Source organism: Rhinopithecus roxellana, chromosome 10 (genome assembly GCF_007565055.1).
Source record: "Rhinopithecus roxellana isolate Shanxi Qingling chromosome 10, ASM756505v1, whole genome shotgun sequence".
NCBI classification, from domain to species: domain Eukaryota; kingdom Metazoa; phylum Chordata; class Mammalia; order Primates; family Cercopithecidae; genus Rhinopithecus; species Rhinopithecus roxellana.
In genome coordinates this window covers 123441600-123460638 of record NC_044558.1, presented here as the reverse complement: position 1 = coordinate 123460638, position 19039 = coordinate 123441600, and the positions used below count along the sequence as shown (strand labels likewise).

The 19039-nt window shown below is 38.4% G+C and overlaps 1 protein-coding gene across 3 annotated transcripts in view; it reads left to right on the top strand.

The window, feature by feature from the left end:
* The window catches only part of CLEC1A (C-type lectin domain family 1 member A), a 30373-nt gene that overhangs the window by 7928 nt on the left and 3406 nt on the right, over positions 1 to 19039 (top strand). The window contains exons 2-5 of one of the 3 annotated variants that reach the window (XM_010376672.2): positions 1712 to 1810; positions 9736 to 9912; positions 15798 to 15949; positions 18030 to 18148. In XM_010376672.2, coding sequence (XP_010374974.1) covers positions 1712 to 1810; positions 9736 to 9912; positions 15798 to 15949; positions 18030 to 18148 — 547 coding nt within the window. Of the gene's footprint in view, positions 1 to 1590; positions 1853 to 9735; positions 9913 to 15797; positions 15950 to 18029; positions 18149 to 19039 lie in introns of those variants that run through there. The other 2 variants (XM_030939829.1, XM_030939828.1) reach the window with 2 other exon arrangements.

Here is a 19039-nt window from a genome sequence, read left to right as displayed (position 1 = left end):
GAAAGAGCTAAGGAAGGTCTCAATAAGACTAATGCAGGATTTAATTTTAAGTGCAACAAAGCTTTTGAAGTTTTTAAGTAGGGAAGTATCATAATAAAATTGCCTTTTTTTTTTTTTTTTAAAGGAGCAATCTGTGAAAAGTGATTTGGATTTTATTCTAAATGCAATGAGAGCTATTTATAAAGGAGATGATTGCTAAGAAATAAGATTCACATTTAAAAATACATCAGTATGTCTACTCTGAGACTTTAACTTATTTTCCCTACTAGATTGTAAGTTCCAGAGGATAGTAATCATATTGTCTATTTCTATATTCTTTACTAGTCATCATTCCCCATTTGGAAATAATGTTTCATATAAATCTCTGTACCTAGAATGGGTTGGGCACGGTGGCTCATGCCTGTAATTCCAGCACTTTGGGAGGTGAAGTAAGAGGATCACTTGAGCTCAGGAGTTAGAGAACAGCCTGCAGCCTTGGCAACATGGTGAAACCTCATCTCCAACAAAAATATAGAAAAAAAAAAATTAGCCAGGCGTGGTGGCACGTGCCTGTAGTTCCAGCTGCTCAGGAGCTGAGGTGGGAGGATTGCTTGAGCCTGGGAGGTGGAGGTTGCAGTGAGCCGAGATCACGCCACTGCACTCCAGCCTGGAAAATCTCTGTACCTAGCATGTTTTATGTATAGGACCTTGCTAGAAGGAAAAGAATTTTCTTTCAAAAAGCCCCTCCCATCTCTTTAATCTTTCTGTTTCAGAACGTGACTTGAATTCTCAGTGAAGTAGAACTAACGGGCTACAAAGAGATGAGAGTTTGTTTGAGGGTTTCACTCTCTCTTTGTTTCATTTTTATCACAATGCTAACTGCTAGCTGCACCTGAGTGAAAATCTTCCCTGTCAGATACGTTAGGTCATTCAGACTCAGATAGGTGACCTCACTAGGTGAAGGGTCTACTCATGACTTACAGTAAAACCTCTGCAATTACTAGTCAAACTTATGAGAATGGAGGGCAAGGAAAGCATGTTTGCCACAGTTTTAAAAATTATTTAACTGTTGCAAAAATAGTTAAATTCATCTTTCAGAAATTGATGATCCTGTTTCTTTATAATCTATTTTTGAAAAAAAAAATCAAATGAATGAACAAACAATATCCTTACAAAAGAGGGACTTTCAATGAGGCAATTCCACAGAAAAACAGTAAAATTATTACTTCCCATTACTAACATGCAATTTGCCTTTTAGAAAAAGCATATACGGAACTTGGGGGGAGGGGGATGTTTTTCAAAAGTAACAACAAATTAATTTCATCTTTCCCCTGATTATGTAAAAAGTTGTCCCTTGGTAAGGTTCAGAGATTCTCAGACTGTGTTTCAGACATTTTCATGACAGTCTTTCATAATTAGAATTTTGACAAGCAGAAGGTAGTACAAACAACCACATAAAGATAATGCATAGTGTGCCTCAGTGCAAAGTAAGACTTGAGAGGTGGATACAAATGGGTGGGGCGTGTGAGAAAATCTAGCTGTGATAAGTGAGGCTTGCACTGAGCCTTATGATGATGTTTCTGAGGACAGAAATCAAGTTAGCCAGCCCCCGTTACTGTTGTCCAGCATAATTTGTTCCAGTGCAGAATCAACTCCTGTCCCTTACCTGTTATTGACTTAGATGCAAGAGGAAGAAAAAGCCAAACTCTGCTTTCTCTTCTGTTCCCTGCAGAGCACAGGGCTCCCTCTTCAACGTGGCGACCAGTGGCCCTGACCCTGCTGACTTTGTGCTTGGTGCTGCTGATAGGGCTGGCAGTCCTGGGGCTTTTGTGTAAGTCTGCGCTCTGACCTGGGGGAGGATCCTGGTTCCAAGGTTTGTCTAGGATGAGAAACGCTTGTTATGGATTTGTTTTTTAAGCTTTAATTCTTTAGCCTTTGGAAAACTCAGTGTATCTTTTTTTAAATGCAACCATTTAAATGGTGAATAATGGAAGAAGAATTAAAATATGACAATCAGTTGCCAACTAGAATTAAACATACTGTTTGAGATAAGAAGGGATTTGTCTGGTTGTTTATACGTCAATGTCTAAAAATATCATTTATTTTAAATAAATGCATGCTTCAGCCCTCTCCCATTCCACAAAAGACTAGGGTATCAGAGGTTTTGACTCTGAGAATACAAGGTTCAGTGGGCTAGTGCAGAATATACTACCCACAGAGCCACGCATACCGTCAATACAAGGAGAGTAGGTAAACCCCTTAATCATCATATTTTTTAAAGGCCAGGAAGTTATACAGTCATTTTATAAAAACTTATGAAAATCAAATCAGAAAAATGCATATCTAAAAATATTTAAATTTCAAACTAGTAAAAACAAGTTAAAAAGCTTAAAAAAGAAAGTGGATGAATTTGCCTCAGTAGGTGAAGACCCCACAGCAGTGTTTCCTAAACAGCTGAAGAAGGTTATTCAAAGAAAAATGTTATATAGGAGAGCAGATTTTAATGTCAAAAATTGGGTTTTATAGGAATTTTAAGACTTTTGTTTGTATATTTCAAAATTAAAAATAATTTCTTATTGCCCCTTTTGATCCCAAAAGTTTTATTTCATTGTGATATAACTATTATTTTGCAACCACCATTATTCTTGGAAATACAGAGGAACTCTCATGATTTGTGAGAGATTTCTATACTTAGATGTAGAGACCTGAATTTCAAATCTGAATGTTGAAAATTTCTAGTAAAATGACATTAGGAATTTACTTGCTCTCAATGATCCTAATTGCAAACTGTAAAATCATGGAAAAAATAATAACACTATTTCAATAACTCAGTAAGTAACAATATATGGTATATTGTCAATACTCATTATAATAACCAACATATAAACAGATTGGTGGTTTTATGTTGAGTAACATTTGAGAGTATACATAAAAAGATTTATCAAGCAGTAAATATAGGTTGGGAATTTATTCTTGAAGTTAGGAACTAATATTATAACTCCACATTTCTATTTATGTAATTTTAAATAGATATAGATAAATTACTTAAATTATACATTTTTTAAGGCCGGGAATGGTGGCTCATGCCTGTAATTCCAGCACTTTGGGAGGCTAAGGCAGGCGAATCGCTTGAGGTCAGGAGTTGGAGACCAGCCTGGCCAACATGGTGAAACCTCATCTCTACTGAAAATATAAAAATTAGTCAGGCGTGGTGGTGGGCACCTATAATCCCAACTACTCAGGAGGCTGAGGCACGAGAATCGCTTGAACCCAGGAGGCGGAGATTGCAGTGAGCCAAGATCACACCACTGCACTGCACTCCAGCCTGGGTGACAGAGTGAGACTCCATCTAAAAATATATATATATATATATATATGTATAATATATATATATATGTATAATATATATATGTATAATATATATATGTATAATATATATATGTGTATAATATATATATGTATAATATATATATGTATAATATATATATGTATAATATATATATGTATAATATATATATGTATAATATATATGTATAATATATATATGTATAATATATATATGTATAATATATATATAGACTCCATCTAAATATATATATAAGTATACTTATATATATATATAAAATATATATTTTAAAATGTTATGTGTGTGTGTGTATATATATATAACATTGAGGTATGTCCTTTATATGCCAATTTTGCTGAATGTTTTCATCATAAAGGAATGCTAGATTTTTTCAAATGCTTTTTCTGCATCTATTGAGATGATCGTATGATTTTTGTTTTTAATTCTGTTTATGTAATGTGTCATATTTATTGACTTGTGTATGTTAAAGCATCCCTGCATCCCTGGGATAAAACCCACTTTATCATCAGGTATTATCTTTTTGATGTGCTGTTGGATTCAGTTAGCTAGTCTTTTTTTTTTTTTTTTTTTTTGAGACGGAGTCTTACACTGTCACCCAGGCTGGAGTGCAGTGGCACAATCTCAGCTCAGTGTAACCTTCGCCTCCTGGGTTCAAGTGATTTTCCTGCCTCAGCCTCCCGAGTACCTGGGATTACAGGCACCCACCACCACGCCTGGCTAATTTTGTGCCTTTAGTAGAGACAGGGTTTCTCCATGTTGGTTAGACTGGTCTCGAACTCCCGACCTCAGGTGATCCACCTGCCTCAGTCTCCCAAAGTCCTGGGATTACAGGCATGAGCCACCGCGCCAGGCCTCAATTAGCTAGTCTTTTGTTGACGATTTTTGCATCAATGTTCATCAGGGATATTAGTCTCTAGTTTCTTTTTTGTTCTGTGCTTTCCTGATTTTGGTATTAGTGTGATACTGGCTTCATAGAATGATTTAGGGAAGATTCTCTTTCTCTATTTTTGGGAATAGTTTCAGTAATATTTGTACCAATTCTCCTTTGAATGTCTGATGGAATTCAGCTGTGAATCCATTTGTGAATGGATTTTTATTTGTTGGCAGTGTTTTTCTTACTGTTTCAATTTCACTATTTCTTACTGTTCTGTTCATAGTTTCTATTTATTCCTGGTTTAATCTAGGAGGGTTGTATATTTCCAGGAATTTGTCTATCCCCTCTGGACTTTGTTTATAGTAGCTTTGAGTGATCTTTTGTATTTGTGTGGCATCAGTTGGAGTATCTCTCATTTCATTTGTAATTGAGGTTATTTGTATCTTCTCTCCTTTTCTTGATTAATCTTGCTAATGTTCTATGGATTTTATTTATCTTTTCAAAGAACCAGTTTTTTGTTTCATTTATCTTTTGTATGTCTTTTTTTTTTTTTTTCATTTCAATATCATTTAGTTCTGCTCTGATCTTTGAACTTCCTTTCTTCTACTGGATTTGGGTTTGGTTTGTTCGTGTTTCTCTAATTTCTTGAGGTGTGACCTTAGATGGTCTATTTCAGATATTCTGATGTAGTCATTTAATGCTATGAACTTTCCTCTTAGCACCGCTTTTGCTGTATGCTAGAGGTTTTCATAAGTTGTGTCACCAATATTATCGTTCTGTTCAAAATATTTTTAAATTTCTATCTTGATTTTGTTGTTTACCCAAAGATCATTCAGGATCAGATTATTTTATTTCCATGTATGTGTGTAGTTTTCAGGGTGCATTGTATTGTTAATTTTCAATTTTATTTCACTATGCTTTGAGAGAATACTTGATATAATTTCAGTTTTCTTAAATTTATGGAGACCTGTTTTGTGGCCTATCATATGGCCTTTGTTGGAGAATGTTACATGTGCTGATGAAAAGAATGCATACTCTGCAGTTGTTGGATGGAATGTTTTGTAAATATCTGTTAAGTCAATTTGTCTTAGGGTATAGTTTAAGTCCATTGTTTCTTTCTTTGTTCTTCATTGTTGACTTTCTGTCTTCAAGACCTGTCTAGTGCTGTCAGTGGAGTATTGGAGTCCCCCACTATTATTGTGTTGCTGTCTATCTCATTTTTTAGGTCCAGTAGTAATTGTTTTATAAATTTGGGAGCTCCAATGTTAGGTGCATATATATTTAGGGTTGTGATACTTTCCTGTTGGATTATTCATTTTATCACTATATAATGTCTATAATATCTCTCTTTGTTTTATTTTATTTATTTATTTATTTACTGTTGTTGCTTTAATGTCTGTTTTGTCTGATAAAAGAATAGTTACTCTGGCTCATTTTTGTTTTCCATTTGCATGGAATATCTTTTTCCACTTCTTTTTTTCTTTTTTTTTTTTTTTTTTTTGAGACGGAGTCTCGCTCTGTCGCCCAGGCTGCAGTGCAGTGGCCGGATCTCAGCTCACTGCAAGCCCCGCCTCCCGGGTTTACGCCATTCTCCTGCCTCAGCCTCCCGAGTAGCTGGGACTACAGGCGCCCGCCACCTCGCCCGGCTAGTTTTTTGTATTTTTTAGTAGAGATGGGGTTTCATTGTGTTAGCCAGGATGGTCTCGATCTCCTGACCTCATGATCCGCCCGTCTCAGCCTCCCAAAGTGCTGGGATTACAGGCTTGAGCCACCGCGTCCGGCCTTTTTCCACTTCTTTACCTTAAGTTTATGTGAGTCCTTATGTGTTAGGTGAGTCTTTTGAAGACAGCAGATACTTGATTGGTGAAATCTTATCCATTCTGTCATTCTTTATCTTTTAAGTGGAACATTTAGGTCATTTACATTCAGTGTTAGTACTGAGATGTGCAGTACTGTTCTATTCATTATGCTAGTTCTTGCCTGAATACCTTGTTTTATTGTGTGTGTGTGTGTGTGTGTGTGTGTGTGTGTGTGTGTGTGTGTTATTGTCTTATAGGTCCTGTGAGATTTATGTTTTCAGGAGATTCTAGTTTGGTGTATTTTGAGGTTCTGAGGTTCTATTTCAAGACTTAGCACTCCTTTTAGCATTTCTTGTAGTGCTGTCTTGGTAGTTACAAATCCTCACAGCATTTGTTTCTCTGAAAAAAACTATCTCTCTTTCATTTATGAATCTTAGTTTCACTGGATACAAAATTCTTGGCTGACAATGTTTTGTTTGAGGAGGGTAAAAATAGGACCCCAATCCTTTCTGCCTTTTAGGGTTTCTGATGATGTCAGCTATTAATCTGATAAGTTTTCATTATAGATTACCTGATGTTTTTGTCTTACAACTTTTAAGATTCTTTCCTTCATCTTGACTTTAGATAACATAATGAATATTCACCTAGGTGATAATCTTTTTGCAATGAATTTCCCAGGTGTTTTTTTAGCTTCTAGTATTTGAGAGATTGTTTGGAGGTTCTAGCAGGAGAGTGCAGCTACTTGTATACCCTTGACCAGACTGGTCCTCCTCTATCGGGTATGGTCATCCTCTTTGACCATGTGCATTCAAGAGGGATGCACATGGAGCAGTGAGGGAGGAAGGGGACACATGCCTAGCCAGCCAGATCAGCTGAATCAACACTGGCAATCAATGGGGTGACAGATATCGCAGCTAGATCACCCTTACATCCTGAGCTTCTAGTGTTTAGATGTCTAGATCTCTAGGAAGACCAAGGGTTTTTTCCTGGTTTATCCCCTCAAATAAGTTTTCCAAACTTCTAGATTTCTCTTCTTCCTCAGAAACAATTATTCTTAGGTTTGGCCATTTACTATGGCTCCAACTTACTTGGAGACTTTGTTCATTTTTTTTTTTTTTTTTTTTTTTTTTTTTTTTTTTTTTTTTTGCTATTATCTCTGTCTTTGTCAGATTGGGGTAATTCAAAAGCCTTGTCTTCAGGCTCTGAATTTCTCTCTTCTACTTGTTCTACTCTATTGTTGAAACTTTCTAGTGCATTTTGTATTTCTCTAAGTGTGTCTTTCATTTCCAGAAGTTGTGATTGTCTTTTCTTTATGATATTTATTTCTCTGGATAATTTTTAAAATCCATATCCTATATTGTTTTTTAAAAAATTTTGTTTAGGTTGGACGTGCTGTCTCATGCCTGTAACCCCAGCACTTTGGGAAGCTGAGGAGGGCAGATCACCTGAGGTCAGGAGTTCAAGACCAGCTTGACCAACATGGTGAAACCCCATTTCTACAAAACTATAAAAATTAGAGAGGCATGGTGGTGGGTACCTTTAATCCCAGTCACTTGAGAGGCTGAGGCAGGAGAATCAAGTGAACCTGGGAGGCGGAGGTTGCAGTGAGCCAAGATCACACTACTGTATTCCAGCCTGGGCAGCAGAGTGAGATTCTGTCTCAAAAAGAAAGAAAGAAAACCATAAATAAGTTTCTTTAGGTTGGTTTTCATTTTTCTCTGATATCTCCTTTAGTAACTTAATAATTAGCCTTCTGAATTCTTTATCTGGCAATTTGAAGATTTCTTCTTGGTTTGGATCCATGGCTGGGGAGCTAGTGTTATCTTTTGGTAGTGTTGTAGAGTCCTGTTTTGTCATATCACCAGAATTACTTTTCTGTTTCCTTCTCATTTGGGTATATTGGGTATTTCAGTGAAAAGATCTGGAACACACAGGCTGCTGTTCAGATTCTTTCATCCCATGGGGTGATCCCTTGATGTTGTGCTCTCCCCCTTCCCGTAGGCATAGGACTTCCCCAGAGCCAGACTGCAGTTATTGTTATTCTCTTTTGGGTCTAGCCACCGTGGGTGCTACCAGGCTCCAGGCTGGTGCTGGGGAATGTCTGCGGAGTCCTGTAATATGATCTATCTTCAGGTCTCTCATCTGTGGGGCACCTGCTATGGTGAAGTTGGCAAGGAAGTGAAGTAGACTCTGTGAGAGTCCTCACAGATCTGTTTAGTGTGCTGGTGTTCTTGAATGCTGGTTATGCTAGCAGTGAAGTTGTCAGATGGACACACTTAGGACCTCTGGTTAGCCAGGATGTTGCAGGCAGTGGAATTAGCTGTTGTCTTCTCCCTCCTTGGAGCAGGGTTATTCTGTCTTGAGTTACTCTAATGGTTTGAGTTTGTTGGCCTCCAGCCAGGAGGTGGTGCTTTAAAGAGAGCACCAACTGCAGTAGTAGACAGGGGATGTAAGCTTGTTCTAAGTTTGCCAGGATAAGTATTCAGGTTTCTCAGGTGATGAGTGGGACCATACAGCTCCCAAGAGTTTATGTCTTTTGTGTTGGGGTACCAGGGTGGGTAGAGAAAAAACATCACATGGGGTCAGGTTTAGGCAGGTCTGAGCTCACACTCTCCTTGGGCAGGGCTTGCCATGAATGCTGTGGTTTATGAGGGTTGCTTCTCAGGGTATTACGGCTGCCTCTGCTGTGTCATACAGGTCGCCAGGGAAGTGGGAGAAAGCTGGCAGTGATAGGCCTTACCCAGTTCCCAGATAGCTGGTGAGGCAAATCTTGTTCCTCCCATACCCCACCAACAACACAGAGTTTATATCATGGCAGCTCATGCCTGGGGCTCTGATCTTGCCCCAGGCTACAACACTTCCCACTGAGAAAGCAAGCAGCCTTTCAGGTCACGCCCCTCCCTGCCTTCCCATGCCATCTGTCACAGTTCCTATGCTAGTATCTGTAGCAGTTCCTCTTTGCCCCCTGGATTCTGCTTAAGAAAATTCGTATCCAGTTGAAATTATTATAAAATTCATTTGGAAGCTTCTTTCATCCTGTGACTCCTCTTTAATTCCACTGGCTGCCTTGTCCAAGGACCCCTGTGAGACAGAGTCAGGGATGGCTTCCCTGGGCTTGAGCTGGAGAATGGGAGTGCCTACAGGACTCTTCCTTCTGCTTCTTCTACTTTTATATTTTGCATATATTTTATATTTGGCTCCCTACATCCATTTCTGCTCCGGGTAAGGTTAAATCCTTCTCATGTAACCCAGATTTTCAGGTTCCCCAGTAGGGATGTGTGTTCAGAGGTGGGTTTTCCCCTCTTCACACATTTCTGACTGTCTTACAGAATTTTCAGTATTGAGCTGCTTCCTTCAAAGGATCTGTGAATTCTTTCAGTTTTCCTGGTATGTTCCTGAGGTGGTTCCTGGAGGAAAAGTTCACAGTGTGAGTCTCCTCACGCTGTTCTGTTGTCCAAGTGGGAGCTCCACCTTAGCCCTCTTAGCTGCCATTTTCTCCCCATGACTTCACATTTTTAGACAGACTTAAAGAAATTAATTTGCCCAAGGTGATACAACTTTTCATATATGTACTAGAGTCCAAACTTGAATATAGGCAATATGAGATCTCAGAGCCTGAGATACTAAAAAATATACTGTTTGTCTTCCCCATAGGCAGAAAACGGAAATAAAACATAGAAATAAGCTGTCCAGTCTGACTTGGTCATTTGGGTTAGTTTTTCAGTACTACCAGCTCTCCAATACTGGTCAAGACACCATTTCTCAAATGGAAGAAAGATTAGGAAATATGTCCCGAGAGTTGCAATCTCTTCAAGTCCAGAACATAAAGCTTGCAGGAAGTCTGCAGCATGTGGCTGAAAAACTCTGTCGTGAGCTCTATAACAAAGCTGGAGGTAAGTGTGTCCTGGTCACTCTGTCCCCATGTTATCTGGCAACAGATAGATGGATTTCCCGCCAGTGAAAGTGAGAGTCAAGTATTATTTAACTAGAGGTCTGGCACACTGAAAAACGGTTTGGGCTTCCAGATCATGATCAGTTGTTGGGATCCTGTGATTCACACGTGTCTGTGATACCATACATCAAGGGACTCTTCAAATGCAGACATTTTAAAACAATACAAACAATTACCTAAGAATAACCAAAATAAGACTACAAGTAAGGAAAATACAGGGTTATGTCTCAATTTACCTCAGCAAATGTTCTTACAAATTCTTTCCTAGTAAGAAGTAAGCAAACTCATAACTGTAGTTCTCAAATCTTAAAAATCATACAGGGACTAGTCCAAAAATGCAGATAACCTGAATCAAACTCAAGTTATTTTAATTCAGGATAACTTGGCTGAGTATCAGAAATATGTAGCTTATTAAGGACCACAGATGATGACAGTGCCAGTGGTAGGTGAACCACCGTTGATAAATTTACTGCTGGAGAAGTCTAGGAGCATCGCTTCAGTGTGAGTGTGTGTGTGTATTCCTATACTATTCTTTTCAAGTTTTGTGATAATCTACTTTATTCAAGTCAGCTCTCTCTTCTGCTCTCTTTATCGTGCTTCCTTAGGAAATGGCATACATGTTCACCTTTCCACTTTTTATTTCTTTTTTAGGAACTCTGAAGGAGGGCAAAGTCTCCTCATCTGCTATACACACACCACTTCCCACCTGAAACAGACATCCTGATTGTGTGGCTACCTAGGAAAAAATATTAATAGGCACAGTTTTACTTCTCTAAGTGATTCTTTCCTACATGACTAATGACCTCAATGGTCATGATATCCTTATTTACTAATTTTTCTTTTTCCATTTTTTTTGGATGGGGGGAGATGGAGTCTCACTCTGTTGCCTAGGCTGGAAGGCAGTGACACGATCTCAGCTTGCTGCAACTTCCTCCTCCCAGGTTCAAGCAATTCTCCTGCCTCAGCCTCCTAAGTAGCTGGGACTACAGGTGTGCACCACCACACCCAGCAATTTTTTTTTTTTTTTTTTTTTTTTGTATTTTTAGTAGAGATGGGTTTTCACTGTGTTGGGCAGGCTGGTCTTGAACTCCCAACCTTAGGTGTTCCCCCTGCCCCGGCCTCCCAAAGTGCTGGGATTATAAGCGTGAACTACCCCGCCTGGCGCTTATTTACTAATTTTCCAACAAAGCCCAGTGTGCATACTTTTCTTTGTTGTTTGCCATATCTTCAAAAAGATAATCCACTACTCAACAGGCTGAGGCTGGAAGATTGAGCTGAGGAGATCAAGACCAGCCCAGGCAACATAATCTCAGAAATTATTTTTATTTTTATTTACTTATTTATTATTTATTTTTAAAGTCAGAGTCTCACTCTGTCACCTAGGCTGGAGTGCAGTGGTATGATCTCGGGTCACTGCAGCCTCCATCTCCTGGGTTCAAGCGATTCTCATATCTCCTCCTGGGCAGCTGGGGTTACAGGCATGCACCACCACATCTGGCTAATTATTGTACTTTTTTAGTAGAGATGGGGCTTCTCCATGTTGCCCAGGCTGGTATTGAACTCTGGCCTCCAGTGATCTGCCCACCTCAGCCTCCCAAAGTGCTGGGATTATAGGCATGAGCCACTGCACCTGGCCAAAAAAAATTTTTTTTAAGGTAACCGAGATTTTCCTAACACAAATGGTCTTTCAAATTTTTATTTAGGTATATAAAAACAAATAAAAAGAAAAGCTATGCAAATAAGTCATATTTAATATAAATATAAAATCTAAATGCAAATATATTAAAGTTTCTTCTCATATAAAATTCTTACATACTTTTGGTTAGATGTCAGTTCTCAGTTTTAATCTGCTACTTTTTATTTCTTACCCTCATCTTACCCATTATCCATCCATCCATCCACCCACTGAAGTGATATTTATCCATTTAGTTAGTACTACTACCAGTATGGTGGGAGTATTTACTGAATGCCTACTGATGCATATCTGACAAAACACACAGGATGTCTACTCTCATGGACCACTTACTCTAGTGGGGTGGTAGAAGTAAGTATATTGAAAAACATAAAATAAGATGACTCATGTCTTTGTCTGTTTGTGTTGCTATAAAGGAGTACCCGAGCCTGGGTAATTTATACAGAAAAGAGTTTTATTTGGTTAATGATTCTGCAGGCTGTACAAGAAGCGTGATGCCAGCATCTGCTTCTTCTGAGAGCCTCAGGCAGCTTCCACACATGGGGGAAAGTGCAGCAGGTAGCAGGACAAGAGTCCAGGAGGCAAGAGATTGGGGAAGGATGTGCCAGGCTCTTTTTAACAATCAGTTCTCCTGGGACTAATAGAGCGAGAACTCACCAAGCTGTTCGTAAGGGATCTGCTCCCCTGTCCGAGACACCTCCCATTAGGACCCACCTCCAACACTGGGGATCAAATTCCAATATGAGATTTGGAGAGGACAAATGTTCAAACTGTATCAACCAGCATTTCCAAGTTTTCCCCCAACGTTCCCTATTTTAGTACTAAAAGTCCCACATCCTGGGAAACTCTAGGTCCCAGGTATACAATAATGATTGGCCAGCCTAAATATAATGTATGAGAGATTAATCAATCCTATGAGAAATGAAGGCAAACAAGGCAAGAGGGAATTCAAGGGTAGTCTGTTGCTACTTTAAATAGAAAGGTCATAAATCCTTAATTAAGATGATTATATGGTAGCAAAGACTTGTAAAGTTGAGGGCGTTAGCCATGTAATACAGATAAATAACAAGCTTTATAGGTAAAACAGGAAACACAAGAGCCTTAAAACATGAATGTATCTGCATATTCAAGGACTAATAAGAAGCCCATGTGGTTGGAGTGGGAGACTAACAGGAAGCTAGGTAGAGATCATATACAGCATTAGGTGCCTTTGCGAGAGATTTGGCTACTATTTTGAGCAGATGAGGATTAATTATGGGGTCTTGAGCAGAAGAAATACATGATCTGGCATAAGTTTTTAAAGGCTTAATCTGCAATTATGTTAAAATTAGACTGGAAGAGGAAAGAATAGCAACAGAGAAATCAGATAAGAGATGGCTATTACTAAAATCCAGGAGAAATATGATGGTTCTTCTAACTAGGATATTGTTTGTGGAAATGATTGCATGATGGGACACGAATGGATGTGTGAGAAATGAAAGATTCAAAAACAGCTCTAGAATTCGGGGGCAAAACAGCTAGAAGCGTAGAGATGTGATGGAGTGAAAGGAGGAAGAATTCTCTGGCTACAAGGGGAAAATTAGAAACCAGGAATGCTGTTTGGGGAGCTAGATATATGAGGAAAAATTCTGGGCCAGACATGTAAACAGACTTACATTCCTTTTGTCCAAAACACAGCAAAAATGAAGGGGAAATGGAGAGAGAAAGGACTGTAAGAAAAAAAAGACGATTAGCCTTTTTTTTTTTTTTTTTTTTTGAGACGGAGTCTCGCTCTGTCGCCCAGGCTGGAGTGCAGTGGCCGGATCTCAGCTCACTGCAAGCTCCGCCTCCCGGGCTTACGCCATTCTCCTGCCTCAGCCTCCAGAGTGGCTGGGACTACAGGCGCCCGCCACCTCGCCCGGCTAGTTTTTGTATTTTTTAGTAGAGACGGGGTTTCACGGTGTTAGCCAGGATGGTCTCGATCTCCTGACCTCGTGATCCGCCCGTCTCGGCCTCCCAAAGTGCTGGGATTACAGGCTTGAGCCACCGCGCCCGGCCCTATTAACCTTTTTTTTCGGATGACATATTTTCATGTATTTATGAAATGGAATGTCCTTCCTGGGGTTTTTGGCCTTGCTAATATGACCATTATTGTTTATTGATCCTAAATATCTGTGAACATTTATTGCACTATATCATATACAAAAATGGTAATTTATAGGTAAAGAGAGTTCATAGAAAGTGTACATGTTCCGTTTAGAAATTAGTTGGTATTTTATTTTTCTTAGGTGTATATGCCATGGACAAAACATTTGAGAACAGGTCATTTTCAGTCCACCCATTTTTCTAGCCAAAAATATGCATTTTCTCCTTTAAAAATATATATTTTGGGGGAGAGCAGAGAGGTGGGGAAAACAGGGTCTCACTCTGTTGTCCAGGCTGGAGTGGAGGGTATATGTATATGTATATCTATCTATATCTAGGTCTATACCTATATCTATATGTATACACAGAGAAATGAATTTCTTCTGACCTGTATTCCATGTTCCTCCTCCAATGGTTGAAGTAATAGTATATTAAGTATTTAGTTAGTTGAAGTTAAGGAGGTAAAACAGTTTCTCTATCTCTGTCTCTTTAGTTACATCGTATCACTACCTATTTCACATAAGGCTCTCAGTCCTTTAGTCTCTCACCTTTTGATCTAATTGTCCCTTGCTTCCTCTTAAACATTCATTGAAAATTTCTCTATTAATTCCCATACAAGTATGGGACTTGTTTTTACATAGAGCACATAGAGGGTCACTTATATCTGAAGATCGAAGGTATTTAAGAAAACATTGTGCGTGAGATGGGAATGAGGTATTAATGTACTGTACTAAAATTGCAGTTACATAGTTTTTATTTACTGAATCCAGAGCAGAATGAACCAGGATTATTTTCCTTGCTGAGTCCAGTTGCTGCTTCATAATCTTTTTCAGCACAGCACTCCAAGCACGTATTACCCATCTAAGTTCTCATGAGACCAGGGACCACTGTTGAAACTGACCTTTATTAAATGCTTTTTATGCGTAAGTCTCTGCACAAACTGGACTCTGGTTTTTACGTATTTAATCTTTACAATCATCCTTTTAGGTAAGCATCATTCCCATTCTTGTTCTGTGTTTTAGGAAGTTTGAGGCTCCCTGCATTTTTGCTTTAGTCTCTCCAGGTTGTTCCATTTCTCCGGGTAGAATTCCGAAGCAAGCAGACCTGTCTGAGAGAGTGCAAAAACTATTGACCTCCACAGCAGGTTCTTCATAACATGACAAAGATATCTTTCTAAGTTATTTATTTATTTAAATTTTGTTTTACTTCATGAAATATTTCAAATTTACAAGAAGATTAAACGATAATGTAATACCTACCTGTGTATTAGCTACTGAGATTTTAACATGTTAACTAGGTCGCTTTTAAAATAAAGAAATTGTTATGGATATGACTTGAGTGCTCATCCCACTACAAACCCTCAAGAGACTGGATTAGGTTCCTAACTAAATGACCCAAGGTCATGTATCCACATAGGGTTAAAACTATAGCGCTCAGGGCTTGGATCCTATATTTGCGATCCCTACCCATACTTCTCTGGCCTGGATGCCCAATTTAATTTGTGACACATGGAGATTCAGCATTCTAACTTCATGCTTGCCTCAGTATTTTTTACCTTAAAGACTCCACATCATATCGGTATATACTGTATTTTTTAAAACTTATTTTACTATTATGTAAGATAATTTTGAGAACATTACAGAAACTTTATTTCCTAAACACCATGCGGGTTGGAGTTTCTGTACATTTCAACTGCTTTGTGAAATTGAATATTCTCTTCACGTGCTGAATTTCACAGGCAAGTGGCAAGAAAGTTCCAATCATTTATTACTAGATTCCACATAAGCAATTAGTGTCTGTTTTAATTTCTACAACATACTTAGGACCAGTTATAATTCCTGGCATTTAGTAGGTATCCCGTAAACATTGTAGTTATCATTGCCTGGGCAATTAATTAAATATTGAAGAGGAGTTAATTCTTTCTTAGAACATCAAATATTATGTAATTTCAAGAGAGGAGCAAGACAGACTCATACAGAAAATAACAATAAAATTGGCTTTTTTCCAAGCACACAGATGCAGCCCTTGTACTGAACAATGGAAGTGGCATGGAGACAAATGCTACCAGTTCTATAAAGACAGCAAAAGTTGGGAGGACTGTAAATATTTCTGCCTTAGTGAGAACTCTACCATGCTGAAGATAAACAAACAAGAAGACCTGGTAAGATTCTGAGGCTTTTCTCAAAAAGAGGCCTTAAAAGAGTTAAGTAAGAAGATTCTAAGGATCAAGAACATCGGTCTACAGTTTTTCACACTTGTTTCAATCAGGGCCTGAGTCTTATTCCTATTGCTTTGAATGGTCCCCTGAAGTAGCTAGAAAGAGTCGTGTTCTCCACAAATACACACCCCTTAGAAAGATGAGCAATATCACTTTAAACTCCCCTCTCAGGGAGCAAAGGTAGAATGTCCTAACTTCTTCCTGTTTTGGTTTGGGTAGAAAAGGAAGAATATTGATGCAATGTCAGAAACATGAAGATAGTACTGCCTGCTCTTCCATTTTAAAAGTGGCAAAGCTTTTAAGTGGAAAATATTTAACTAAATTATTACCATAACCTGTAAATGCATACTTTGCTTTCCAGAAGTTTACAGTCTAGGATAGACTGGTCAAGGCAATTGTGACAATAAAACTACAAATTGACATATATTGAGTTAGTACCTGCAATTAAAGTACACAATTAAAATATGATTATTCCACTTTCTCTCATATTTATTATTGCCTTTGAATTGAAGTTCTCAAATAGTATGTCTATTGCTTATTTGTCGTTGTTTCTCTAGAATTTGGCAGATATTTTTCTTGTTGAAGAGTAGGTTATCAACAAAGAGTTATTTAATTGAATTAAATTCTCAGCTCACTATACAAATTCTTAACATCATTCTAATTACTTCTTAATTTCTATCTACTTCCTGAAATCTGTGATGAAAGAATCTGTGTAATTTCTCTCAGCTACTAAGACAACATTTTATAACCCTTTCTCGATGGCTTAATTTAGGCATAAAGCGAGGCAATTTCTTTGACTAAGACAGTGTGCCCTAGCATAAACCCTCCTAATTTTTCTTATTCTCTTTGATTCCTCTGCCTCCAGCATACACTGCAAACTCGGGTATAAAATTGAACTATATTATATCAGGTGGTAGGACATTTTCTTGTTAAATCTATGTAGTTATTTTCTATATGAACTTCATATGTTTGTATATATTTAAATCCTTTTCATATGATTTGCTTTCAAAACTTTTAGTTTGAAGGGATCCCCCATTTAATTAGAATAAATATTTTCAACTACAGTTATTTTCACATGTTCATTCTATGACTGTTGCTTGCTAATAGCTTCATTTACATTTGCAGTAATCTCTCATTAAATCGATATATTTTATTAATTATCTGAGGGGTTATGGATATAACAATGAAACAAAGTGTATGGCCTTGAGAAATTCATTGTATAAATGGATAATTATAATAAATATTTAGATAATGTCTATGTTAAAAGATTAGGAGTACACCGAGCCTGGGAGGTTGAGGCTGCAGTGAGCCATGATCGTGCCAGTGCACTCCAGCCTGGGCGACAGAGTGAGACCCTGTCCCCACCAATTCTCCAAAAATATGTATTAGGAGTGCAGAGTGAGACTAGATAGAAGGAAGCAAATCACTTTTTAAATGTAAACATATGTTAAATATGGATATTGGGAAAAGAATTGCCATGTATAGGACTATACACATGTATGCACATAAATATTTATAAATAGAAATTTAAAAATTTATTTCTCCCCTTCCTAGTCTAAGACATAAATCATCCTTGCAAATTTTTCTTTTAGTTTTTTTCTTCCTTTCCCAGGCATTTATAAAGGTTGCTACCTCATTCCTGCACTTTTCCCTCCATATTCTTCCCTGTCCCAGAATCATTCCGCATCTCTTTATTAGTCTTTCCCTCATATTTTTATATCAACATTCATGTTTAATTCTGTGCCTTAAAAACCATGGGTCAGGAGTAAATCTGGGTTGATGTGATTTCTGCTTTCAGAATATCGATATGTGTTCCATATTTACTAAGACAAAATGAGTTATTAAACCCGGACAAATTTCTGACGGGCCTCAGCGTAGATGCTTTTTCTCTTAAACATGTGAGCATCTATGTGAAGCAGGACTGGTGTGTGCTTTGAGAAAAGTGTTGGCTGGCCCATGCATGTCTGTGCATGTGTGTAATCACGCCTCCAAAGCTAAAGCTTTTCTTGTGTGCTTTCCACAGGACTTTGCCCTGTCTCAGAGCTACTCTGAGTTTTTCTACTCTTATTGGACAGGGCTTTTGCGCCCTGACAGTGGCAAGACCTGGCTGTGGATGGATGGAACCCCTTTCCCTTCTGAACTGTAAGCCTTCAGGATATTTTATGGGAAAGGCATTTAACGAAGATATTTTGCTTGAGTGACAGAGTTCAAGAATTTTGTCCATCAAGTATTACTCAAACTTCTGCTTTGTACTGGATACTGTGTTTGCAGGAGGATGACTGAAGATATTTGAACTATAGTGCGTCCTCATTTTGTTGTGTGTGTGTGTGTGTGTGTGTTTTGTTTGTTTTTTGAGATAGGGTCTTGCTGTGCTGCATGGGCTGGAGTGCAGTGGTGCAATCTCTGCTCACTGAAATCTCTGCCTCCCAGGTTCAAGCTCTCCTCTCACCTCTGCCTCCTGGGTAGCTCAGACTATGGGCGTGCACCACTACATCCAGCTAATTTTTTGTATTTTTTGGAAAGTTGGGTTTATGCTGTGTTGCCCAGTCTTGTTTAGAACTCCTGGACTCAAGCGATTTGCCCTTCTTGGCCTCCCAAAGTGCTGGGATTACAAGCACGAGCCACCACACCCGGCCAGTGCTTGCTTTTGAACTGCTTATAAGCCAGTGAGGGAGACAGATACATAGCATTAGTGAAATATCAGGATAGTTCTCTTGCTGCTGTTCAGAAGTTTGTGTCTGGGACATACTGTGGATGAGAGAAGGGAGCGACAGAGAGAGAGATCTTCATGGGCAGATAAACTGAAGCCTAAGAGTCCAGGCTGTAATGGCGGTTGCCTAAAATCACATAACTTGTCAGTACCCAGAGATAGGATAAGATTTCTTGGCTTTCTGTGCATTAGTAAAATAGGGAACACATCTTTAAAAAAATGCAGTCTCTGAGAAAAGATTTGCTGAAAATGTAAGGTGTAATATAAAACACTAGTCGTATCTATGCCGTGAGCATTTAGATAGGAGTACACATGGTATCTGT